General features: G+C 44.6%; 2 protein-coding genes across 24 annotated transcripts in view; one reads left to right on the top strand and one right to left on the bottom strand.

The window, feature by feature from the left end:
• The window catches only part of LOC138358007 (uncharacterized), a 149,507-nt gene that overhangs the window by 82,752 nt on the left and 39,620 nt on the right, over window positions 1-27,135 (bottom strand). The window lies entirely within an intron of this gene.
• Window positions 82-15,950, top strand: LOC123773178 (uncharacterized). 22 transcript variants are annotated; one of them, XM_069315439.1, is made up of 19 exons: window positions 82-269; window positions 623-796; window positions 2,548-2,658; window positions 3,601-3,795; window positions 4,294-4,408; window positions 5,283-5,438; window positions 5,582-5,659; window positions 9,122-9,169; window positions 9,880-9,986; window positions 10,099-10,197; window positions 10,344-10,436; window positions 10,913-11,021; window positions 11,161-11,327; window positions 12,621-12,797; window positions 12,899-12,956; window positions 13,396-14,043; window positions 14,278-14,313; window positions 14,509-14,940; window positions 14,995-15,950. In XM_069315439.1, the coding sequence occupies exons 1-19, from the start codon at window positions 210-212 to the stop codon at window positions 15,786-15,788; spliced, it is 3,657 nt and encodes a 1,218-aa protein (XP_069171540.1). In that variant the 5' UTR covers window positions 82-209; the 3' UTR covers window positions 15,789-15,950. The 22 variants fall into 22 exon arrangements, with proteins under 22 accessions (XP_069171540.1, XP_069171530.1, XP_069171543.1 ...); XM_069315429.1 differs by having other exon boundaries at window positions 13,396-13,976; window positions 14,067-14,940; XM_069315442.1 differs by lacking the exon at window positions 14,278-14,313 and having other exon boundaries at window positions 14,707-14,940.

Genomic DNA, 27,135 nt, shown 5'->3' with positions numbered 1-27,135 from the left:
AGCCTTACCGATCGGCGGGGCGTGAAAGCACTGAACAAGCAACCAGAGGGAAGAGACAAGTGTTGTAGTTGACTGGTGTGAGCAACGTCCAGTAGGTGGCTGTGGCGGCGACCAGGGTACCAGTAGTTCTCAAGGAGCGACTAGAACACCAGTAGCTCTTAAGGTACCAACCACAGTGGCGCTCGGCCCCTCCTGTCCAAGTGAGGGATATGCTGCTGCTGTTTGGTGTTAGTTGGGGACGTCCTGCAGACACTGCAGTAGGGAACATGGTTAGTATGATAGGAGAGCAGTTTTGAGACTCTGTTTTTATGTACTTTGTGTGGATTTCTATTGGGCAGTCGCAAGGGGTAATATGGGATTGCATATTGTGAGCAAGACATTCAGTGTCGCATAATATTGGCCTGGTTTGTTCTAAGACTATATCGTTGGGAAGGCCTAAAGTTTTATCAAGAATTTATGGAGAAAAGATTAACAATGTATAACTATTAAAATAGAAAAATAATAAATTTGTATGCAGGCATAATCACTCTATTTCCTGGGGGTGGGGCGTTGAAGATGCAATTCTATTGTAAATGGGGAGGGAGTTAGAGATGCGTAAAATTAAAATTAAATTACCTGACAGTTGTTGCTGGGGAGCGTGTTGTTGAGTGTTGGTGCTGGAGCGTTGCCTGTGAACACCACCCAGCACTATGCCTGTCCTCCCAACACGTGGTGTGTGTCCAAAAACTTCTGCCACACTGACCACCTCGCCTACAACTACACGCCCGCAGAAGATGCGACCCGGGATGATACAAAAGTAAGTTAAACTGTTCTGCAACCCGTTATTTAACTTTTGGTAAATTATTTTTGTCCCGACGTCAGGATGTTTCTCCTGAAACAAAAGTTATGGTTAGGCTCTTGGTGTTTAGTCTTCTCAACCTCTAAAAGTTTGTCGCCACAATACACTTGCTGATAAGTAAAAGAACTGGAACAATACATTTAAAGGTAAATCAAACTAACATTTGCTGAAGAGAATTTGTCCTGAAGATGGCAAAAAGCTAATGATAATTTGCATTTATACATTGGTTAAAAGCTCGAATATCTTGCTTAGTCTACGGTAGATCACTCGTAGACAATCGCTAACCTCCCCACTCTCTCCCGTCGAAACCTGTATTATGGTAGACGGTACGGTTACTCCTAAAGATTTGGACTGCGCAACTTGTTAAATAAGACTTTCTGCATTGTAATGTTCATATTCCGCAGCCTCTCCATTTTAGTAAATTTGCTAGTGCTTGTCTTGTACAAACTTGAGTCTTGGGCATTGATCTATTATACAAAGCCTAAAATATTATGCCAGGAAAGTGAAAATTGTTTGATCCTCACTGATTCCTATCCTTAAAGCACGACGCTAAAAAAGTCCCTCAATCCTATGAAGGTCTAAAGTTAAAAAAAAATTTAAGTTCTAGGGAAAACGTAGTCTTTTAGCCAGTTTATCAAATTGGCTCCTATAGCCTTTAGGAACTTCCAAACATGTGTAGAGATAATCTGATTAGCTCTGAAAATGCTGTTATTTAAAGTTACCTTTGGAGATTTGCCTCGACCATTCTGATCATTGATAGTGGTCTGAAAGTTTAGCATCTTGTGCAAATTTGAAGTGTACATTCCATTGTAGTAGTATCGACAAAGGCCCGTTCTTAAACTAGTCCTTGACTCTGATCACAGCCTACTAGTTGGTCAAAATCTATCTTGGTATTATATAGAAAGTAGTCTTTACTACTTTTCCATTTTTTAGGCTACTAAATTAGTTTCCTAGTTTGCATACATGTAGTATAAATTATTCCTAGTTGGCTTGTATAAAACAAATTGCATCCGAAATAGGGTTTCGCCCACTTCTGGTAGAAATCCTTTTTAAAGTCTACTGAATTACTTTTTAATGTATACTTCAAAGAAAAATCAGGCTAGTTTATTTTTACTTATAGCTAATCTAGAAGCCCATTAGATGTTTTATTTTTTTAGTTAATCAGCCTCTTCAACCCAGTTACTTTTCGTATTACTTGTCCTGATATCTTGCCTACTTCTCATTCCTTCATGAACCTTGAACAATCTCCTGTTTTGTCTGAGGACAAGGGCACAAGTCCTCTTCACTAATACGAAGAGGCTCCCATTTATATCAACCAGACCTTAGCTTCGGAGAGTCTATTGTTAACTGATCTAGTTGATCAGGTAAACTAAAAACTGGTTGTCGCACTAGTATTTACTATGATGAAAGATTTCCTTGGAAAAAGGTAACTGTTAATGTGGAAATGGCTTTTTACTGCAGACCTAAAACAAGTCTTGGTAGGTTCCGACTAAGACATTGGTAGTATTGACTGTAGTTTAACATGTCACATTGGTCGTAACCTACTAATGTAAAAATATTTTGGGCAAAGTACTGTTCTAATAGGCATTAGATATTATTAGATACATGCAGTGTATAGTAATTAAACATTAATATTCTGATCGCTACAAAGTCTTCATGGAAGCTAAAGTACTAAGCACGCTATTGACAGCATCTAAACATGTTCACAGTACATGTGTGGGCGGACGGTGGACAGCGAGGGGACGGTGTGCTGCCGGAACCACACTAGGCTGCCCACGCCCTTCACGCCCACCTCCACAAACTGGTTTTACATGCTTGAGGCGAGTATGGTATCAAATGTAAAGGCCTAATTTCAGTTTTTGTATGTGCTCAAACATCATTGCCAAGACCTTTTTTTCTATTCAAAGTTTACTAAAATTTAAAGCTTAAAATGCACTTATTTTCAGTCGGGGAAAGTAGTAAAGATTCTTAATGGGTTATACTAAACAGCTGGTTGGTTGAAGTGTCATGTTTTGAATATCTACTTCCTAAGTAAACCTTAAACCTTCACGGGAAGGTGAACCGTTAAAAACTTGAAAATATATAAATTTATGTAAAAAAAATTTTTTTAGTGCAACCCGTCCTCAGATAATCCATTCCATCCACCGGTAGACCCCAAAGACGCAAGCATTAAAATTTTGAATGCTGTAAATTCAAAAATTTTCTCATGCGCGGGTGAGATTTACAGCTTTGTGGTTCTGATAAAATTCGTCAGGGATGCTCCTGTTCTGAAAGTGTTCGAATGTAATCAGGCGAAACGTTAAGTTTTTTAAATCTATAAACCGGGGGGGGGGGGGCTGATGCATGGCCTGGCATGGCCTGGCATGGCCTTTGTTTGCTCTTCAGTGGCAGATCAGATTTTGTAGTTTGAAGCAACTTTGCAAAGAATAGACTGTAAAAGTATTTGCACCTCGACGCATACAAAAACGTGAAATGACACTGGCTGCACCTTAGGTTTTTTTATAATGCCAAATACAAGGGGGGGGGCGGGGAAGAGGCATATTAATACACTATAATAACTGGAATTAGGATAGTTTCCTCTTCATTGCCGATAAATACTTTGAAATTTAAACCTGTTGGTGGTTGTCCCGGCAGAGCTATGATTTAGCTTCTGAAAGTATAGAAAGTTTGTCTTGGTTTCAGACTTTAACTACCTTTTCCCCTAAAACTATTTAGTTTCATTATATTTAAAATAGATTAAAGTATGAACTTACCGTGTGCAGAACTCTACCACTCTGCGCATCCCGGTGGAGATCGTACCGTGGCCTGGATACGTCGTCCAGCAACCCTTGAGACGCCCCCTGCAGCAGGAGCCCCCGATATGTCCACCTTCCAGTGTGTGTACTCCCGCCACCGTCTGCCCCGCCTCCAGCATCACCTATACTGCTGCCATATTCTCAAAGGTCTTGGACAGAAAGGTAACTATTAATGTTAAAGGATTATGAAATTCTTACCATAATACGACACGCTTGCAGACTTAATCTTGGTTTACCTCTTCCCCCCCCCCCATAAAATTGGCTTCCTTTAAATTAATGTAAACCAATATTTAACTTCCTGAAAATGATTTGGCTTTCTAAAGAATCTTAACTGCACCGGGTATAATTGATAATTGGTTGTCTAAATTATAATTAAACTTAAAAGGATATCCTGCAAGTCAGGTTGTTCTTTAAAGATTCGCTACCTGGAACAAAGTTCAAAGTAGCACGGGCTATGGTGAGCCCGTAGCTGTTAACCAGTTTTTTTCTATAATACATTACTGTGCAGGGTAACGCTTAAAATTTTCATAATTAATCTTTTTGCATAACAAACGTAAACTTACTAGCCGCTTCCTATACTGTATTTAAATTCGGGCATTAGTAAATCATTATTCACTGCAAACTGAATTATATAGTAAAATGTGTGGCCTTTGTTTGCAGTACCGATGTGGCGGAACTTGGGACACGAGAACATGGTCATGCTGTTCACTACACACAATAGTGAACGCGCTCCACGCTTACAAAGGCAGCCAAGGCTCGCCCGACGACCGTGGCGGCAAGTCTTAAATAATCTTGCCACTTGTAGATGACTGGGTTGTGGTGGAAAAAATTATTTTAAAGTTTTGTAACGATATAGGCTCGTTTTAATAGCGGCGACTTGAGATATTAAGATATGGTAGTTAAATATCTGGCTATACTTGGTTAATTTTAAAACTTTTATGAATATCGGAGGTTTATTTGGATCTATGTAAAGTGTTAACACTCCACTGCAAAATAAAAAAAGTCTAGTAACTAGCATGCCGTAAAACATTAATGATGCCCAAGCTTCAAAATTCCAAAAACTGTCAATGAACCAATTTAGTCTACAAAATAAAATGCAGCCCACTTGTTGCTTCATCTACTTCCAGAACTAGCCAGGAAGATTATGCCTCAATCTTTTGACTTTACATATTATAACAATACACTAACATTTCATCTTCAGTAATAAGTTTGGAAAGTTGCTGGAAGGCCCGCTTTCCTAGAAAGTTGTGCTTCTAGTAACCTTCTCTGGCAGGAAAGTGACTTCTATATACTGTGAAGCACACACTTTTATATTTGGAACGTTACCACAGGCTGTAATTTGTCTAACACTTTGATTAGAATGTTTCATAAGCGTCCCCATTTCGTAGTTCTTTACATTGTACTTTTGAACCCTCTGAAAGTTATGGGAAATCTTTGTAATTAAGTAATCTGTTGTCCAAATCTGATGGTATTTAATTTTAGCTTATCTGGTAATTATGCATTGAGGCACGTCTTAAAATTACCTGCAGACTAGTAGACTTGCACTAAACTGTCCTAAATTTTCTTCAAAGCCTAGCTCGTAAATTCCTTTTAATAGCGCCCGTTACCTTAACACTTAAGTTTAAATCATTCTTACTGGGATTTTACAGGAGTGAACATTAACATAAACTTCCGGGAGAAGCAGGGCTCCCAGCCAGGGGGAGCCGATGTCTTCCAGTACAGGATGTCCCAAGACTCTTCAGACGCTCGCATGGATATAAACCATTCACATCTGATCAACTCTCGCATACCGGACTACTATGAGAGTAAGATTTCACTTTTCCTAAAATTCTAAACTCTTGGTCTTTGACTACTCTTGGTCAAATTGGTTTATGTTTGAGAAACTTTAAATATAGTTTTTAAAAGCCAATTACTACATGCATTAATTGTTACAATATTTCCAATGCAGAACAACATGCCAAAGAATTAGCAGACCAGTATCTTCTGGCCGTCAACTCGACTAGAAAACGAAGAGAAGCAATTACTGGTAAGTCTTCTGTTAATTTGTCAAAAGATGTCATAAAATTTGATTTTTCTCCCCCTAGTCTATTTGGAAATTATTAATGGTAATTTTTGGCTGTTCGTACGTAACCTCGTTCCCCCAAATTAAGAGGTTGGTTATCGGATCTATCGGTCTTTCCTGCTTCACTGAAACTCGTTTAAATAGTTGTAACCACTGTGACTGTTAGACTGCTTTACTCATTAACTACGAACCAGATCTTTCCTACGTGACGCTAACGAATCGGCCTACCCTCTTAATGACAAAATGGTAGATAATGTGGGCATTCCCCATTCATACTTTGCTGACGCAATATTCGGACGTCGGTAAAGTCGGATAATCGCACATTTATAAAAAAAATTCCTGTATAAAGTTAAACACTAACCTAACTGCACCGAATTATAGTACTTCGATTTTGCCTAATACGTAATGTAGTATTTAACCTCTTAAATTGATGCAAGACTTCCTATGTTTTGGTTCCTATTTAATAAGTGGCAGCTGATCCCAGAGTAAACCTGTTGTAGACACGTAGACTATTCGGGTGCTACCAGCTGTGCTCTGTAATTTATCCTAATCCCAACACAGGTGTGCCAGCTAGACTAGAAAACCTAGACAAAACTGAATTCCCTAGATATAACTAGACGACGCTGCAGTAAAAAAATCTAGTTTAGAGGTATAATTTATAAGATTGCAGGGACTAGAATATTCCCTTTCCCAAGAATTAATCTAGATGCAACATGGGGTAAAGAATCACAGGACGAGGGAACTCTACAGCGAAGATGGGCAGAAAGTCCTTCGCAAAAGAAAAAAATTGTACAATAAATACTAGTTAATGGCCAGAATTGGTTCTAAGAATAAATTTTTTTGACTAAATTTTACCTTTCTGTAACAATGCATTACTTAAAATTACTTCCTATAACAAAACCTTGGTTAATTGCTGCCACTGGTTTACCACTTAATACTTCAAAGGTCTGGCCCTAGCTTCGGTGCGGGGCAGACGTGTTGAATCGGCGCTCCAGCAGTTTGGTGTTTGCCCGTTTCGGCCGGTTGGGGGCGGGTGTGTGTCTGCTCGCCTGTGCTGACGTGGCGTTACGATGGGGGTCCCTCTACCCCCAGTCGTCCGGGCTCAGTCTGTGGGACTAGAGTTCTCTGTGCGGGCTGGTTACCCGGAGATTGCCCTGGCTTGTGAACTGCTCTCTGTCCCTGTGTTTGCGATTTATGGGGTCGAGTTGGTAACGGCCCGTAGGGCCATTGTGAAGTTTGCAGAGGAGGCGGCGTATCGCGATTTTCTCCGGCGATACGAGGGGCGGACACTGCCCCTGCCGGATGGTGCGGGCACTGTCACCCTCTCGGATAGAAGTGGTGCACTTACTTACATCAGTGTGCATGGGGCTCCCTTGGAGTTTCCAGAGGCTCTGCTACGGCGGTATTTCGGGCGGTTTGGCGCAGTTGTTAGTGTGAGAGTGAACGTGGTGTCTTCTAGTCCTCTTAAGGGTGTGAGGTCTAACATTCGCACCCTGGGCATGAGACTCCGGGCGGATATTCCGTCCTCTGTGCGCCTTATGGGGTACAACGTTCGGGTGTTTTACGCCCGTCAGCCGCGGACGTGTTATCGTTGTGGTCTATTGGGCCATCAGGCTGCTGACTGTTCTGCGCCTCCTGTTGCACCAGTGAACCTCTTCAGTGAGGAGGATTTTCCGCCCCTTCCTGTGGGGGATGATTCGGTGGGTATGGACGTCTCTTCGGCTGAGGAGGTGCCCTCTGTAGCAGCTGTTGCTCCGCCTGTTGCGCCCCCTGTTGTTGCCGCATCTCTTCCAGAGGTTGGGTCCTCGCCTAGTGCTCCAGCTGGTGTCCCTGTGCCTCTTCCGCCTGCCGTTTGCTCAGACCCCTCGTCTTCCAGTTCTTCCTCTGCTGTGTCTGTCCCGGTCCCTGCACCCTCGCCGTCTGTCCCGGCTGTGCTGGGAGATGAGGTGGATCCGGAATTCCCTCCTGTGCCTGGCCTGGTGCCCCGTGTGGTTGAGGAGGCTGCCGTGCTGCGGCGTGCGTCGGTTCGCTCGGTTGGTGCTGCGCGGGTCGCTGAGTCTGCCTCCGGGTCTGATGATGTGCGGCCCGAGCCTAAGCGTTCCCGGCGTTCTTCTGTGTGGGCTGATGTTGGCGAATTCGACGAGTGTCGTCCTTCCGTTGACGGTGGGGTGGCTCCGGATGTGGTGCACACTACGGTGGTGGCGGAGGTACACTTGCCTGAGGATGCAGGTGCCAGCGTTTCAGCCTCCACTTCTGGTCCGGTGTCCGAGGGTCCTGCTTCAGGTGCGTTGCCTGCGTCGGATGGCTCCGGTTCTTCGTGGGCGGTGGTTCCCCCTGCTGTAGTTGGTGGTGAGCGGGGTGGCCTGGTGGTGATGTTGAGAAAGGATGCTCGCTCTGGATGTTCTGTGGCCCCTTCCTCGTTACCCGTTTCCTCGGCAACGGTCTTGCCGCCTCTTCAGTTTCCTGCAGTCCCTTCCGTGTCTCCTGCGGTATCCGTGGAAGTGCTGTCGTCTCAGCGTCCGACACCTGCTCCGATGGCGAAGGCGTGGCAGGCTCGGCGACCCTCGTCCGCTTCTCCGGTGTCGTCTGCTTCCTCGAAGGGCGTGGTTGGCGCTCCCCAGCCTCGTTATGCGACTTGCGTCAGTGACCTTAGGCATTGGCCGATGCCGCCAGATATAGATGTTCCTGAGTTTATGATACCCGCTCGAGCGCGGGGGATCAAAAACCCTACCGACCTTGAAGGTCTCGTCTGGGAAGCTTACAAGTCGAAATATCCTTGTGAGCTGTTCCCGGAGAAGTACGTTTCTTCCGATGTTCCTCGCAAGTGATTTCTATGTATTTTGTGTTGCCTGGTTGTGGGGTGTGTATGTGAGTGGGTGGGTGGGTATTGTTTCCCGGTTCCTGCGTGCTCCGGTTTGTTTTGTGGGTTTTTTTTGTATGGCTCGTGGGGGGGGTGTGCGGTTCCTATGCGTTAGTGTGTTCGGTTATGGATGTCGTGTGCACTTGTTTGTCATATTGTGTGCCCTTCAGGCTGTTGGCGTGTACTCTTTGTTATGTTTTGCCTTCCGTTTGTTATGGCGGATCTGTTTTCTTTATTGTTATTGTCCTTATTCTTGTATGTTTCTCGCCTCTCTGTATGTATTTGAGGTGTTAGCAGACTTGTTTTGTGTGCGTTTTGTCCTGGGGTTTTCCCTTATGTTTGTATTACACTGTGTTACTAATTGTGTATTGTTTGTATCTGCATTTTTGTTTTGTGGTCAGCCCTTCTGGCTGGTCTTCTATTGATTTGTTCCTTTGTCCTTGTACATATGTGTGCTTTGTACTTTTGTTCTATGTTGTATTTGTTCTGTTTTTCTTGTACATTATACGCATGCTTGCATGTAAAAATAAAAAAAAAAAAAAAAAAAAAACTTAATACTTCAACAGTTGAAGCGGAAAATGCTGCTGTTGGTCACGCTGCTGCATCGTCTAATGGTAAGAGATTTTTGTGCATTTTTACTAATTCGGCATAGAATTAAAATAATGAACTCCTGACTAGATACGACTGGGATCTTTGAATATAATAAGCTGGCCTTACCCTGCGTACAGTCCGGGGAAGAAGTGTCGAAGTAGTATTTTGGTAAATTCTAATCTCGTAAAACTAACTACAATGTGTAATGTTTTCTCCCCTCTTTATTTCTTGCCGCTAAAATGTCAAATTGGAAACTTAAATACATGTGCCTAATAATGCATATGCACTATTAGGCCTAAGTGCTAGAAGTTGGGTTTTATAATAGTTGGGGTTAAGTGTTCCAATTGGCCAACTATTTATTTTAGTAGACAGTCACTACATACTGGTACTTCAGACCAAATGGTTACTGACAGTACTATCATTTCAGTTGGATGGGCTGGAATTTATACATGCTCAATTGTATAATTCTTCAAATATTACAAATGTGAAGGCGGTCGCCCTTAAAACAAAACTGTACTAGGAATGACATTTTACTAATTTAATCTACTAGAATGTTGAAATACCAAAGTGGCAATTGAAAAGTTACCAGTTTTTACATGCTAAATTTTGAAACAAATGATAGCAATAGTTAGAACAAATCAACTTGTTTTCTGCATGCTTAAATTTTAATTTGATGTAACTATCACTGGCGTTTACTCAAAACATAGAATACATTGCTTTAATATTCTTTCAGCTTCAGGGTACAAGGTGACCCCAACAACGAACCTCAACCCATCACGGATCCCAGGAAGCGGTTCTCTTAACATCTCTCTCCGCGCTGCCATTCCCTCGCCGTATCCTGTAAGTCGTGGCTCGTTTTGTAAGAACTTAATACCTAGTCTGTATTAACGTGGAAGACTCAAACTGACTATTTAACTCCTGTCGAGACATAAGTGACTGTATGCGTCTACAGGTAGAAAAGGGGTGCGGGAAGCCCCTATCCCCTGTGTATGATGGGAGAGCCTTGGACAGCGATGTCACCCTTGCCAAGGAGGGCCAATACCCGTGGCACGTGAGTAATGTCTTATTGTGGAAAAAGATTTGGTTATGAACTTGCTGTAAAGCAGCCTTTTGTAATTCGCTTCTGAACATGAATGTCTAGTTTAATTTAATGTAGTGTAACACGACAATCGACACTGGTCTAAATTGGTTTTCTAGGTTGCCATCTTGACGACAAAGTTGGAATATCTGTGTGCAGGAGCAGTTATAGCTGAAAGACATGTAATCACAGTTGCTCACTGCGTCCAACACGTAAGTTTACCACCCAATTGTGCATATTTTATTACTATAGTGAAGCGCTTAGTTTTACGAAGTAGACTTCAAAATGTAGGCTAGTCTCTGCACTAGTGTCTGAACACATCCATGAGTTTTTCTTTGCAAATATGGAAAGATATTCTATGCATGTAACTTTTAATTCCTCAAATTTGCAGTAGTCATTAACGTGTCGATACTACTGGTACTTTCTAATAGTACACCAGTATGTGACAAATCCTTTAGATTGATAACCGTTACTATGGGTAGCGGGGAATATTCCTCTTGGTCAGCCGGTCGCTAAAGCCAGCTACTGACATTATTCCAGTCGAACTACGCGTGCACTTTTTTTAAGCTTTATTAAAAAAAAAAAACTTTACTTGGGCCACACTTTGCTATGGTGTCTTGTAAATCTTGAGCTGGAACTTGTAGATTAATGGTTAAAGTAGGTTCCCTAATGGTTTAACGCTTGGCAGCTAACTCCTCGCGACCTGATCGTCCGTGTTGGCGACTATGATCTCTCTGCGGACACTGAGAGCTTGCCTTCCTACGACGTAACAATCCTGAAGATAACTTGCCATCCAGGTAAGTTCAGTCGGTGTGATTGCCTAAAAATGCTGGCACTATCCTATTACATTTGTTCACTAACAAATCTTGACTGTAACTTGTTAATTCGTAAATTATATATCGCTTGCTTGTCTTGAAAAGAGCGGTTCCTTCCCAGACTACAGGCGGCAGAACTTGAATGCAGACATCGCCGTGGTGGAGCTAGAGTACCCGGTGCTGCACCTGCCCAACGTGGTGAAGGCCTGCCTGCCGACGGCGGCCGCCACGTACCTTGACAACCAAGAATGTTACGTTCCAGCCTGGGGCTTCGTTCAGCCTGACGAGGTGAGGCGCCAAAATGGCTTCTACAAAACATCGTAGGCATGTTAGCGAGGTTTACGGGCTCACCATAACCCGTGCTACATGGACACTTCGTTCAGAGTAGCTAAATCTAAAAAGACGACAAACGTTAGCGAGGCTACTCGATAATACCAGTAGTAGGCATCCATCAGTCTCTAGATACTTTAAATTGTTTCATACTACCTGCCAAAATACTTAGTGTAGTGAAGTTTCTTGGGACAGTTTGAAAATTATTTACTTTAACATTTAAGATTTTAGAAAAGTTTTGCTACCAAAGCCTCTTGTGTTTACTCTCCCCCCCCCCCCCCCACCCTTTTCATTTCCCGAAGTATATTTAAATCGCTTGCTATTGGAAAGTATTGAAATTTTATACCTTGACTCCAGCAGTAATTCATAATATGCCTGATTAGATTAATCGGAAAGGTGGAGACGGCCCAGTGTAGGGGGGGGGGGATGAAGGGGTTAAGTCTCCACATTATTTGGACAAGACGCCCCCAAGATAATTCTTTGAATCTTCTACAAATTTCTCTGAGCTACTATTCTTCACTATTGTAATACATATTTAAGGTGGGGAAAAATTAGCGTGTGCAGTTGGATACTGGTGACTGTAATAAGCCGACTACAGCACCGACTAAGCCTGGTCCGAGATGGGCAGTGAGAACATGGGTGGTTCAAAGGATCAATCTAGGAAATGTAAGATGTACATCAGTAGGACACTCTCTCGAAATGTTCTAGTCTGTCAAAGGTTGGTGACCTTTGACAGACTTTGAGGTTGTCCCTTAGACAACCTCTTGAAACTTTATGATTACTTGTAATTGTATGGAGGATTGAAATTGATCACTCCTTCTCACGTGGCCAATAAGTAAATAATAAAAATAGGCAAACTCTAGATTCAATAACTGAATAATTGACAAAGATGGTTTCTAGATAGTTTATCGGTCTACTTAAAAATATATAAAGCTGAATGGCATGTTCGTTCAGACGCCCGTAAAAAAAAAAAAAAAAAAAAAATGGAATCTTAGCTACTCGAAATGTAAGGAATCTTTAAGACCAGGTAAACGGTGTAGGTTTAAATCTGACAGTTTAGTACTCGCCTCGTGTGGTAATTAAAGCACGAGGCTTGTTGATAACAGCCATTAAATCTCATGGTTATACTTTAAAGTGCTTTTTGCTAGACATTTAGCTTAATTCAGTCGTATTGTTACACAGCAGAGTTATCACCTGACTTTGAACTGTGTGATGCGTAAGCTTCCGGTAAATGACGTGTCTATTTAACAGGGTGGCACTGAAAGATACAAAAGCTTCAGCCCAGTTCTGAAACGGTCAAGATTTGTACTCGTGGAACAAGCTACGTGCCAGCGGCTGTTTAGGAATATCAAAAGCCTTGGTGCCTTTTTCAAGCTACTCCCTGGATTTCTCTGCTGCAAGGGCATCCTGCAGACTCATACTTGTCATGTGAGTAAAGTTTCCTACAGTCACTTTAGCAAGCAAAACGTGGACATAACTTTATAATTGTCACAGTATAGAGACGTTGACGTGTCCTTGTTGCTCTACAGGGTGACGGCGGGAGCGGCCTCGTGTGTCGGACCTCTACTGGAGAGTTTGTACTTCAGGGTGAGGCTACGCTCAGGGTGACGAAGGAACGGTCACTTATTTCAAACTTTACCCATCCCTGAATAAATATTAAAAGGGGGGGGGGGGTGTTTGGCAACCTTAGGCTAGTATGGGGGGGGGGTACCCCCCCAAATAAAAACCATTGTCACTCAGTCGTGAAATGACCCCCCCCCAAATGCCCAAAAAGTTAGTCTAGTTGTACACCTGATAACCTTGTCAATAACACGTGATAATTTTTGGTAACGGTTCTGAAAGTAATTTTTCTCCCTTGTTGTAAAAAGAAAAACCATAACGTATCACAACAAATCTATTACACCGTATTAAACGGTTGGTGCTACGTTCGAGTTGGTTGAAGCGTGTCGGGATGACATTGTGCCCAAATATTTTTGTTTTCCCTCCATAATTTAGTTAACCATTTTAACATTTAAATAATTTCCAGGTTTGGTCTCTTGGAGTATTGACTGCGGCCATGGGGTGCCAACTGCGTTCGTGGACGTAAACTATTATCTACAGTTTATTTTGTCCATAGTTGGGACAGCCACGACGCCAGGATCATCTTACGTAGCTGCTGTAGTCCCGCCTCCGGCCACCACCTCATATACAGGGGCGCAGCAGAGCGCTGGACAAGCTGCTGCAACAGGTGGATATGCAGCTTACGTCGATCCTTTCCTGACTGGTGTAGTGAAAGAGTACGAACTGTCTGACGACGGAAAAGTGCCCGGTAGCCCCGCTGTCCCTTATGTTCAGACAAGCTACCAGCAGACCTCTGGTCTTAAGGAAGAGGGCTACCAGCAGACGGGTGGCTACCAACAAGCGTCGGGTCTGAAAAAGGAAGAGGGCTACCAGCAGACGGGTGGCTACCAGCAGACGGGTGGCTACCAGCAGACGGGTGGCTACCAGCAGACGGGAGGCTACCAGCAGACGGGTGGCTACCAGCAGACAGGTGGCTACCAGCAGACAGGTGGCTACCAGCAGACGTCTGGTATAAAGAAGGAAGAGGGCTACCAGCAGACAGGTGGCTACCAGCAGACGGGTGGCTACCAGCAGACGTCTGGTATAAAGAAGGAAGAGGGCTACCAGCAGACGGGTGGCTACCAGCAGACGGGTGGCCTAAAGAAGGAAGATGGCTACCAGCAGACAGGTGGCTACCAGCAGACGGGTGGCCTAAAGAAGGAAGATGGCTACCAGCAGACGGGTGGCTACCAGCAGACGTCTGGCCTGAAGAAGGAAGAGGGCTACCAGCAGACTGGTGGCTACCAGCAGGCGTCTGGCCTGAAGAAGGAAGAGGGCTACCAGCAGACGGGTGGCTACCAGCAGACAGGTGGCCTAAAGAAGGAAGAGGGCTACCAGCAGACGGGTGGCCTAAAGAAGGAAGATGGCTACCAGCAGACGGGTGGCTACCAGCAGACGGGTGGCTACCAGCAGACAGGTGGCCTAAAGAAGGAAGAGGGCTACCAGCAGACGGGTGGCTACCAGCAGACGGGTGGCCTAAAGAAGGAAGAGGGCTACCAGCAGACGGGTGGCTACCAGCAGACGTCTGGTCTAAAGGAAGGTGGCTACCAGCAGACGGGTGGCCTAAAGAAGGAAGAGGGCTACCAGCAGACGGGTGGCTACCAGCAGACAGGTGGCCTAAAGAAGGAAGATGGCTACCAGCAGACGGGTGGCTACCAGCAGACAGGTGGCCTAAAGAAGGAAGAGGGCTACCAGCAGACGGGTGGCTACCAGCAGACGGGTGGCTACCAGCAGACAGGTGGCCTAAAGAAGGAAGATGGCTACCAGCAGACAGGTGGCTACCAGCAGACGGGTGGCCTAAAGAAGGAAGATGGCTACCAGCAGACAGGTGGCTACCAGCAGACGGGTGGCCTAAAGAAGGAAGAGGGCTACCAGCAGACGGGTGGCTACCAGCAGACAGGTGGCCTAAAGAAGGAAGAGGGCTACCAGCAGACGGGTGGCTACCAGCAGACGGGTGGCTACCAGCAGACGGGTGGCTACCAGCAGACGGGTGGCTACCAGCAGACGGGTGGCTACCAGCAGACAGGTGGCCTAAAGAAGGAAGATGGCTACCAGCAGACAGGTGGCTACCAGCAGACGGGTGGCCTAAAGAAGGAAGATGGCTACCAGCAGACAGGTGGCTACCAGCAGACGGGTGGCCTAAAGAAGGAAGAGGGCTACCAGCAGACGGGTGGCTACCAGCAGACGGGTGGCCTAAAGAAGGAAGATGGCTACCAGCAGACGTCTGGGTACAGAGATGATAGGTATCAGCAGACGGGTGGCTATAGGAAGGATTACGACTACCAGCAGACTGGTGGCTATAGGAAGGATTACGACTACCAGCAGACGGGTGGCTATAGGAAGGATTACGACTACCAGCAGACGGGTGGCTATAGGAAGGATTACGACTACCAGCAGACGGGTGGCTACAGGAAGGATTACGACTACCAGCAGACGGATGGCTATAGGAAGGATTACAGTTATCAGACGGGTTACAATGACTACTCACCACCAGAATATTCTAGTGACAAGTATGGTTATCGCCCGAATATCGGTCGCTACGAAGCAGACGACTATGAACCAAATGACCCTTACCAATCGGACTTTGAAACTGGTTATGGCAAATATGACTCGTCAGGGTCGCTATACAAGACCGATTCTGGTTACGACTCTTACAAGTACGAGTCTGATCAAACCAATTATGACGAGAAAAGACCTGCGCACAAGATCGACGAGCACCACGATGGTGGTTCTTATGATAAAGGTAATAAGTTAGACTATAAAGACGACCTGAAAGAACAGTCGCTTGTAGGGTTCTTGAGAAAACATGTTGCTGTTTAGTTGTATATAAAGCATTGCTTTAATGTTTTAATGTTTTACATATATAATTTTTAGTAATTTGTCTTCATACATGGTTTGATGTTTGCGTGCAACGTGTACTCTTGTTCCCTCTTCCACTTTGGAAAGGCTTGTATCAAAGCTACAAATAAAAAAATAATAAACCTTGCATAACTTGCCACTGGCTCCCTCTACAGTAGGAACGGTACTTTAGCCAAACTAAAAATGACGTTTTACCCAACCTTTAAAATGCCAAAAGGAAATAAGTGATGCCCGAATAACTTATCCGGGACACTGATGGTGCTACATAGCCTTCCCGGTTTGGTGCCTTCTTTTGATAATTACTTACAAGGGACACTATAGCTCAGACTCGTGTTTACAAGACCGCATGCACTGTGCTTGCCGACCTTGAACCTGATACTACTTGCGAGGCTACAAATATTTCTGGCAGCCAGTAGGAGAGCTATGCTGGCGTGTAGCTCCTAGACTGCCTTGTCAGTGGTAATGGGTAGCTAGTCTCGTCCCTGTGCTAGATTACGTAAAGAACTCTCCATTTGGACTAACGTGATCAGGCTCTGCTTAAAATAATTTAAATATGGTTCTTGGTAGATAAGTGTTTTAGATTCGTAGATATTTAGCCCTGTACTCTCCAAAATTTCAAACTGACTGTAGAATAGTTTTTACAATTTGGACATTTAAATACAGTAATTTTAACTTGGCAATTATGTAATAAAAGGTTTGATAAAAATAGAACAAGTACAGAGGTTGCCCCCGAGGATCTAAAGTCCCTTGACGTGAAGGTGTCGACAGGCAGGATCGTAATATAGAACTAAGAGGAAGCCTCGCTTATGGAAAGTTATTAATTTCCCAAACAATCGTGTTGGCGAGTGAGGGGCTCTCATGCTCGCTTCTTGTATGTGTCCGGGCGACTTGTACTCTTGACTGCCTGTTTCAGCGCGCATATACAATCTACACAAGGTTTATGCTGTACACGGAGACGTTTTGTTCTCCCTTTCCCTTTAAAGTGACGCCAACCCAGAACCAGAGCCTCGTGGAGGCTAATATGATCAACTAGCCTGGGGCCAGATTGACGAAGCGGTTACGCAAGTGCTTACGAAAGTGTACATCTTTACTCATTCTTTGACGGCTTTGGTTACTTATTAAGCAGTTTACAAACAAAAAAGTTCAATCACCTTTTAGTTACAAACAGCCTCCTGATGCTTCGGAGCTTATTAACTGTTTAATAATTGTAAACAAAGCCGCCAAAGGTTGAGAAAAGATGTACAGGTTCATAAGTGCTTGCGTAACTACTACGTGAATCTGGCACCTGGTGTGGTAATTGACAAAAATCACAAAGCCGGGGAAGAGACTAGCAAATGTTTGTCAGTATTTTCCAGGTACCCTGAACTACCTCCAGGATACCTATTCACTACTAGGTGAACAGAGGTATTATAAGAATTTCCCAACCATTTCTGTCCCGGCCAGGATCTGAGTAGAGGACAAACCCAACTGTACTACAATGAGATTGAATTTAATTATTTATGCATTTATTCTGGATAAGACTAACATTTGTGCACCCCACACGTGACACAATGAGCACACGAGTGACATGATGGTCGTGGCAGTGAAATACAGAGATTGTAAAAAAAGTCATAATGCTGACGACACATGGTAAGAATATGATTCGGATCTAATTTAATAGGCGAGTTGAAGACTGAAGACTCGTGGTGCATTTGTGGCAGACTTGGACTGGACCATGGACGGATGATTGACGGTATAACTGGCTGCAGTTGTAAGCGGTCAGCTGAGACCATCATTAATGGATAGTCAGTGGGTGAGGTACCACCAGGGGAGTAGTGCTGGAGGGTGGGTGAGGTACCACCAGTAGTGCTGGAGGGTGGGTGGCGTACCACCAGTAGTGCTGGAGGGTGGGTGAGGTACCACCAGTAGTGCTGGGGGTGGGTGAGGTACCACCAGTAGTGCTGGAGGGTGGGTGGCGTACCACCAGTAGTGCTGGAGGGTGGGTGAGGTACCACCAGTAGTGCTGGAGGGTGGGTGAGGTACCACCAGTAGTGCTGGAGGGTGGGTGAGGTACCACCAGTAGTGCTGGAGGGTGGGTGAGGTACCACCAGTAGTGCTGGAGGGTGGGTGAGGTACCACCAGTAGTGCTGGAGGGTGGGTGAGGTACCACCAGTAGTGCTGGAGGGTGTGTGAGGTACCACCAGTAGTGCTGAGGGTGGGTGAGGTACCACCAGTAGTGCTGGAGGGTGGGTGAGGTACCACCAGTAGTGCTCAGGGTGGGTGAGGTACCACCAGTAGTGCTGGAGGGTGGGTGAGGTACCACCAGTAGTGCTGGAGGGTGGGTGAGGTACCACCAGTAGTGCTGAGGGTGGGTGAGGTACCACCAGTAGTGCTGGAGGGTGGGTGAGGTACCACCAGTAGTGCTGGAGGGTGGGTGAGGTACCACCAGTAGTGCTGGAGGGTGGGTGAGGTACCACCAGTAGTGCTGGAGGGTGTGTGAGGTACCACCAGTAGTGCTGGGGTGGGTGAGGTACCACCAGTAGTGCTGGAGGGTGGGTGAGGTACCACCAGTAGTGCTGGAGGGTGGGTGAGGTACCACCAGTAGTGCTGGAGGGTGGGTGAGGTACCACCAGTAGTGCTGGGGGGTGGGTGAGGTACCACCAGTAGTGCTGGAGGGTGGGTGAGGTACCACCAGTAGTGCTGGAGGGTGGGTGAGGTACCACCAGTAGTGCTGGAAGGTGGGTGAGGTACCACCAGTAGAGTAGTGCTGAGGGTGGGTGAGGTACCACCAGTAGTGCTGGAGGGTGGGTGGGGTACCACCAGTAGTGCTGGAGGGTGGGTGAGATACGACCAGTAGTGCTGGGGGTGGGTGAGGTACCACCAGTAGTGCTGGAAGGTGGGTGAGGTACCACCAGTAGAGTAGTGCTGAGGGTGGGTGAGGTACCACCAGTAGTGCTGGAGGGTGGGTGGGGTACCACTAGTAGTGCTGGAGGGTGGGTGAGATACCACCAGTAGTGCTGGAGGGTGGGTGAGATACCACCAGTAGTGCTGGGGGTGGGAGAGGTACCACCAGTAGTGCTGGAGGGTGGGTGAGGTACCACCAGTAGTGCTGGGGGTGGGTGAGGTACCACCAGTAGTGCTGGGGGTGGGTGAGGTACCACCAGTAGTGCTGGGAGTGGGTGAGGTACCACCAGTAGTGCTGGGGGTGGGTGAGGTACCACCAGTAGTGCTGGAGGGTGGGTGAGGTACCACCAGTAGTGCTGGAGGGTGGGTGAGGTACCACCAGTAGTGCTGGAGGGTGGGTGAGGTACCACCAGAAGAGTAGTGCTGGGGGGTGGGTGAGGTACCACCAGAAGAGTAGTGCTGGGGGGTGGGTGAGGTACCACCAGAAGAGTAGTGCTGGGGGGTGGGTGAGGTACCACCAGAAGAGTAGTGCTGGGGGGTGGGTGAGGTACCAACAGTACCACCCGTCCTCTTACGCATACGTCGCTTTTCGCTATGCGCTACGGCAAAAAAAAATCAGTATTTTGAAAATAAAAAATAATTGAAAATTAATTTAGGATTTTTCCCCAAAACAGCAAGTTAAGGATCCTCTGGTAGGTTAGGTGGTCAGGAAGTTCTCCTAAAGTTTCAAAACATTATAAAAAAACATTAATTGAAACTTTCCTCTCCTAACAAAACAGCCTAAGCCAGAGGACCCAAAACAGAAAACGGGACAGTAGGTCAATTTCATCAGCCAATTTCATTTTTATTACATATTTTTTTTTAGCATGAGTGCGCATACGAGGGAGAAGCGAAGTAATTGAAAAGAGGACGGGTTGGATGAGTAGTGCTGGCGGACGGGTGAGAAGTACCAGCAGTTGCCACCACCGGATGAGTGGCGCTGGCGGACGGGTGATAAGTACCAGCAGTTGCCACCACCGGATGAGTGGCGCTGGCGGATGGGTGATAAGTACCAGCAGTTGCCACCACCGGATGAGTGGCGCTGGCGGACGGGTGACGTAGCAACAATTGACGGGTGGTAGTGATTTTCCACAATAGCCGCTGTCACACGCACAAGAGTCACAAATGGCTAATCTTGTGCAGTGTCCAGCAGCTGCAGTGAAATTCTCCTCCCAGGAGTAGTGTGGGGGCTGCCGCTGCTCACCGCTGCTCACTCCACCACAACTCATTAGCCTTCTTTTCTCACAATAAACTATTGCTCAATGATGCAGCTGATGGTGCTGTAAATATGCGTCACTAAGCACAACGTGTAGCACTACCACACTATGTCACTAGCACTATGTAACACTACCACAATATGAATCACTAGCACAGTATGGATCAACAGTACAATATGTACAAATAGCACACAATAAATCAATAATACAATATGTATCACTAGCACACTATGAATCCCTATTACATTGTATTGCTAGCATAATATGCATCAATAGCACAAAATAAATCAATAATGCAATATGTCTGATTAGCACAAGTTGTATTACTAGCACATAGTGTAATCACTAGTAAAATATGAATTAATAACACAATGTGTACTACTAGGACAGTATGAATCATTAACACACTATTCATCACCACCATTATAATAAACATAGCCCAAAAAGCCTAAAAAAATAAAAGTTGGTATAATCTCAAAAATCACATACAATATCTCCCCCTAACCTAACCATACCCCTTGACACATCTAACTTATAATATCTCTACATAAGGTTCAACCACTGCAAACTACTTCCTCGAGCTCATCTCCACCCAGCTCAAATCAGCACTCAGAACTACAAGAAATTTTGTCTTCAGACAACACACAGCTCCTCAGTTCAAGTCCCTTGAAAACACACACACACACACACCTTCTGTGTGTTATCAACATTTACAAAGCCTTATACGTAAATTCAAATCCTGTTATTTGAATATAAATTTCTAGATGGATGTAATAGTACACTTGAAACATTGGGACAGAAATAAATATCTCTTTGACATTCCCAGAGTACGTATAGGTATATTACTAACAAAAGAAAGTGCCAAGCAGAGAACATTCAGATTATATATAAGCAAATACTCCATGCAAATGAAGTAAGTAATTATCAAAACAAGGCCTATATTGGGTCCTATGAAAGCACCCAATATAAAAAAACGGCCTAATGAAGTCAAACAAATTTTCTAAGCTATACTTTATTAATAAGTAAATCAATGAAGTTCTGTTTATTAATAAAGTATAGTATTAATAGTTTCATCACTATAGTATCCCATCTGGGGCTCCTAACTCGCCTAAAATGTTATTATCTAGAAATACAAAATACATCAAAATATCACCACTTGAAAGTGACATAATAATAATAGACACTAATTCAAATTGTCATTATATAACTATCATTACATTTATCTGGATTAAAGATTGACTCTTTCACCTTCTAACATTATATTCAATGCAAATTCTGTGTTTAGCTCACCAGACTGAAACACCAGACTGAAACCAGTCTGTTTCAGTCACTAGACTGAAACACTAAGTTGTGTTACTGTAACATATATGCATCACTTAACTACTAACAGATGTACTTTCAAAACCCTATTTTATTTGTATTTGTATCCTTTTAAATAAATAAATAAATAAATAAATTAAATATATATATATATATATATATATATATATATATATATATATATATAATATATATATATATATATATATATATATATATATATATATATATATATATATATATATATATATATATATGTCGTACCTAGTAGCCAGAATGCACATCTCGGCCTACTATGCAAGGCCCGATTTGAATAATAAGCCAAGTTTTTCTGAATTAATATATTTTCTCTAATTTTTTTCTTATGAAATGATAAAGCTACCCATTTCATTATGTATGAGGTCAATTTTTGTTATTGGAGTTAAAATTAACGTAGATATATGACCGAACCTAACCAACCCTACCTAACCTAACCTAACCTATCTCTATAGGTTAGGTTAGGTTAGGTAGCCGAAAAAGTTAGGTTAGGTTAGGTAGGTTAGGTAGTCGAAAAACAATTAATTCATGAAAACTTGGCTTATTAGGCAAATCGGGCCTTGCATAGTAGGCCGAGGAGTGCGTTCTGGCTATTAGGTATATATATATATATATATATATATATATATATATATATATATATATATATATATATATATATATATATATATATATATATATATATATATATATATATGTGTATATCACGAAAATAAACACGTGATTAAGAATGTGACAATGTCAGACCACGGAGGAAAAATGAAACAGGAAATTTCCTTAAGTACTTTCGTATATTAAATACATCTTCAGAAGGTCTGACATTGTCATATATATATATATATATATATATATATATATATATATATATATATATATATATATATATATATATTGATTTTATTAATATATATATTGATTTTATTAATATATTTGAGGTTTGTTCAAGGTTGAGGGGGGAAGGGACACAGTGGTGGGACTAGCCTCACCCAGGTATACATAGTAATAGTATGATTGTATGTTAGGGTGGTGGGGGTCGACCTCCTCCCCCCCCCCCCCCCCCACGCCCAGGCTTAAGAAGGAATAGCTTCTATTCCGCCTCCCAGCGCCTACCATAAAGCATGAAACATGGGTGTGATGGTACAGTGTTGTTATGGATGGGGTGAAGACATTGACGGTCTGTCGGTAACCTCGATTCAACGTCCATAATGCAGAGAGAATGTTATTCAAGTATCTTTTGCCCACTGGGAGGGGGAAGAGGAGGGAGCTACGGAGGGAAAGAGAACGAAAGTTACTTGACAACATTCCCTGTCAGTCTGTTACTTGACAACATTCCCTGTCAGTTACTTGACAACATTCCTTGCCAGTCAGTTGCTTGACAACATTCCCTGTCAGTCTGTTACTTAAGAACATTCCCTGTCAGTCTGTTACTTGACAACATTCCCTGTCAGTCTGTTACTTGACAACATTCCCTGCCTGTCAGTTACTTGAAAGCATTCCCTGCTAGTCAGTTGCCTGACAGCATTCCCTGCCAGTCAGTAACTTGACAGCATTCCCTGCCAGTCAGTAACTTGACAGCATTCCCTGCCAGTCAGTTACTTGACAACATTCCCTGCCAGTCAGTTGCTTGACAGCATTCCTTGTGTGTCAGTTACTTGACAGCATTCCCTGCCAATCAGTTACTTGACAACAGTCTCTCACCAGTTAACACCAGTCTACACCTAAATGTAGAAGTTAACATGGTATTCTTGACCTAAATGTACACCATTAACATTATACTCTTGACATAAATGTACTTCAGTTTACACAGTACTCCTGCCCTAAATGTACACCAGTTAACATATACTACTCCTGACTTATATGTACATCAGTACACCTAATATTGACCTAAGTGTACTTCAGTTTACATTGAGAGTCAAGAGTTTACATAACTCTTGACTTATATGTATATTAGATAAAATAATATTTCTCTCCTTATTCAGACATTATATATAGTGAAGGTTAGGTTAGATTAGGGAAGGTTAGGTTAGGTTAGGGAAGGTTAGGTTAGGTTAGGGTAGGTTAGGGAAGGTTAGGTTAGGTTAGGGTAGGTTAGGGAAGGTTAGGTTAGGTTAGGGAAGGTTAGGGGAAAATAGTTAAGGAGAATAAGGTAAAGAGAGGGGAAAAACAGGGAAGAAGGGGAAAGATAGTGAAGGAGAGGGGAAAATAGTGCCAGAGAGGGAATATACTGAATGAAAGAGAATATAGTGAAGGAGCGGAAAGATAATGACGTAGAGAGAAGATAGTAAACAACAGAGAAGTTGGTAAATAAAAGGGAAGATAGTGAAGGAGAGGGAAGGTATATATATATATATATATATATATATATATATATATATATATATATATATATATATATATATATATATATATATATATATCCATATATATATATATATCCATATATATAAGACTAAGAACTCTATTTGACCAGTCACCCACCAGCACCAACAGTCACCCACCAGCACCAACAGTCACCCACCAGCACCAACAGTCACCCACCAGCACCAACAGTCACTCACCAGCACCAACAGTCACCCACCAGCACCAACAGTCACCCACCAGCACCAACAGTCACCCACCAGCACCAACAGTCACCCACCAGCACCAACAGCCACCCACCAACACCAACAGTCACTCACCAGCACCAACGGTCACCCAGCAGCACCAACAGTCACCCAGCAGCACCAACAGTCACCCACCAGCACCAACAGTCACTCACCAGCACCAACAGTCACTCACCAGCACCAACAGTCACCCACCAGCACCAACAGTCACCCACCAGCACCAACAGTCACCCACCAGCACCAACAGTCACCCACCAACACCAACAGTCACCCACCAGCACCAACAGTCACCCACCAGCACCAACAGTCACCCACCAGCACCAACAGTCACCCACCAGCACCAACAGTCACCCACCAGCACCAACAGTCACCCACCAGCACCAACAGTCACCCACCAACACCAACAGTCACCCACCAGCACCAACAGTCACCCACCAGCACCAACAGTCACCCACCAGCACCAACAGTCACCCACCAGCACCAACAGTCACCCACCAGCACCAACAGTCACCCACCAGCACCAACAGTCACCCACCAGCACCAACAGTCACTCACCAGCACCAACAGTCACCCACCAGCACCAACAGTCACCCACCAGCACCAACAGTCACCCACCAGCACCAACAGTCACCCACCAGCACCAACAGCCACCCACCAACACCAACAGTCACTCACCAGCACCAACGGTCACCCAGCAGCACCAACAGTCACCCAGCAGCACCAACAGTCACCCACCAGCACCAACAGTCACTCACCAGCACCAACAGTCACTCACCAGCACCAACAGTCACCCACCAGCACCAACAGTCACCCACCAGCACCAACAGTCACCCACCAGCACCAACAGTCACCCACCAACACCAACAGTCACCCACCAGCACCAACAGTCACCCACCAGCACCAACAGTCACCCACCAGCACCAACAGTCACCCACCAGCACCAACAGTCACCCACCAGCACCAACAGTCACCCACCAGCACCAACAGTCACCCACCAACACCAACAGTCACCCACCAGCACCAACAGTCACCCACCAGCACCAACAGTCACCCACCAGCACCAACAGTCACCCACCAGCACCAACAGTCACCCACCAGCACCAACAGTCACCCACCAGCACCAACAGTCACCCACCAGCACCAACAGTCACCCACCAGCACCAACAGTCACCCACCAACACCAACAGTCACCCACCAACACCAACAGTCACCCAGCAGCACCAACAGTCACCCACCAACAGTCACCCACCAGCACCAACAGTCACCCAGCAGCAAGAACCTTCGACATTAGTGATTCAACAGCACAATTCATGACTAATTAGAGAGTATTGTATCCGCACCAGCAGATAATCAGTACAATCAATTTTCCAATTCAAAGTACAAGCAATTAGTGATCTACAATCACCCACCCAAAGGCGGTAATTGGTTAAATATTCTAATATCGTCCAACAACAGCTTCTTTAGTCCCAGTGGTAAGGCTATACCACCCAGCCGGCTGTGGCAGCCGAAGATGTCTCAAGATGTCTACCAAGCACTGGCCTTGAGACCGCTAGGCTGCTAGGACCAGGGGCCAGATTCACGAAGGAGCTACGTGAGCACTTACGAACGTATGCATCTTTCCTCAATCTTTGACGGCTTTGATTACATTTATTAAGCAATTTACAAGCATGAAAACTTGCCAACTGTTGTTATTGTTATAGACAGCCTCCTGGTGCTTCGGAGCTCATTAACTGTTTGATAATTGTAAACAAAGCCGCCAAAGATTGAGAAAAGATGTACAGGTTCGGAGGTGTTTGCTAACTGCTTTATGAATCCGGGGTGTCCAATCTTGGCTTAGTCTCTCAGCTGCTCAACCCTCCTCCTCCTCTTCACCACCTTGAGATCACCTGAAGGACACGCGTCTGGTGCACAAACTGAGACGACGACGACGACGACGACGACGATGTTTAAGACCTGCGGCGTGACTCCTGCCACGACATACACTGACCGCCGGTCTCCTGGGGCTTCTCTTTTATGGCGTGGTCCACCGCTTGTAACAAGATCACGGTGCATTCATGTCACGTGACAGATCCTTCCACTCCTCCCTCGAGTATGTCGATAGTGCTTAACTACCCCCACCCCCTCCTTCAGACATCCAATTATCAGCGCCCAGCGAGGGGTGGAGGACACAGGGTGGGGGAGACACAGCAACACTGGCATCCAGAATACTTACTAAAGAAATCTTCTTGTCAATAGTGGAAGCCGTAGAAGAAGCCCCACGGTGAAGGGGCCGCCTCAACATGGGACCCGGGAGCGGCCACACTAAGTTCCAAAAGCTGTCTACACCGCTAAGGTTTCGCGGGCGTGTGGTGCTGGAGGCCTGGAACGGTGACGGCGGTGGCCCCGTCCACCTGCCGTCACCGTTGTACTCCTTCACCCGTCGCGTAAGCCTACAGCACATCTGTCCTCAAGTTATATCATTATATCAACAGCCGGGTACACGCTCTCTTGGCAGCCGTGGTAGGAAGTAACTGTCCACGGGCACTTTCTCAGGCAGGGGGGACGGGGGTCGGGACGGGGGTTAGGAAGTAGCAGCTTGTGTTACTGGGGGAGTACCAGAGAGTACCGGAGTGCACACACCGCGTAACCCGAGCCTCCTCACCCACCACCTCCATCCCTTACCTATCCATGATTAACTTTTGACTGTTAATAAAAACAGCTTTATACCCAGGTCTATTCTGAGCCTAAACCTATCCGATTTGTATCCATCGTTACGTATTCTATATTGTATTGATATATTTAACACCTCAATTGATATTCACCTTCTTATTCCCTCTCATTCACTTATAGTATTCAATCTCGTTTCCCCTTAATCTTCTTTTTTCTACAGAAAGTCAATTTCAATTTGTTCATATCTTCATACGGAAGACTCCAAGGGCGGGGTAAGATTTTATCCACCTATAAAATCTCCTATAAATCACCTATAAAATCTAAAATCTATAAAATCTTAATTTATAAGCTTTCCCAAAAATGCAGTGCCAGATCATACACTACAGTGACCAAATCTGAACTACATACCACCCCCAACATGTTAAACAAGCTCAAGATAAAGCTGTGAAGAATAACCGTAGCTCCATTACTAAATTGACTTAAGAATCATCTTTGCCTTATTTTCAACATTGCACACAATAATTCAATGGCTTAAGATTCACATTAAGATTCAACGGCCAG

The sequence above is a fragment of the Procambarus clarkii genome, chromosome 81 (assembly GCF_040958095.1).
Source record: "Procambarus clarkii isolate CNS0578487 chromosome 81, FALCON_Pclarkii_2.0, whole genome shotgun sequence".
Classification (NCBI taxonomy): domain Eukaryota; kingdom Metazoa; phylum Arthropoda; class Malacostraca; order Decapoda; family Cambaridae; genus Procambarus; species Procambarus clarkii.
Note: the sequence above shows the minus strand (reverse complement) of the source record. Positions and strands in the feature narration are given on the sequence as shown.

Excerpts from the sequence above, each read along its gene's own strand:
- LOC123773178 (XM_045766728.2), top strand. The coding sequence starts at position 210 with ATGCTGCTGCTGTTTGGTGTTAGTTGGGGACGTCCTGCAGACACTGCA. Across the intron at positions 9,170-9,879 it reads CGCTGCTGCATCGTCTAATG|CTTCAGGGTACAAGGTGACC; the intron begins GTAAGAGATTTT and ends ATATTCTTTCAG. Across the intron at positions 12,957-13,395 it reads TGGAGAGTTTGTACTTCAGG|GTTTGGTCTCTTGGAGTATT; the intron begins GTGAGGCTACGC and ends AATAATTTCCAG.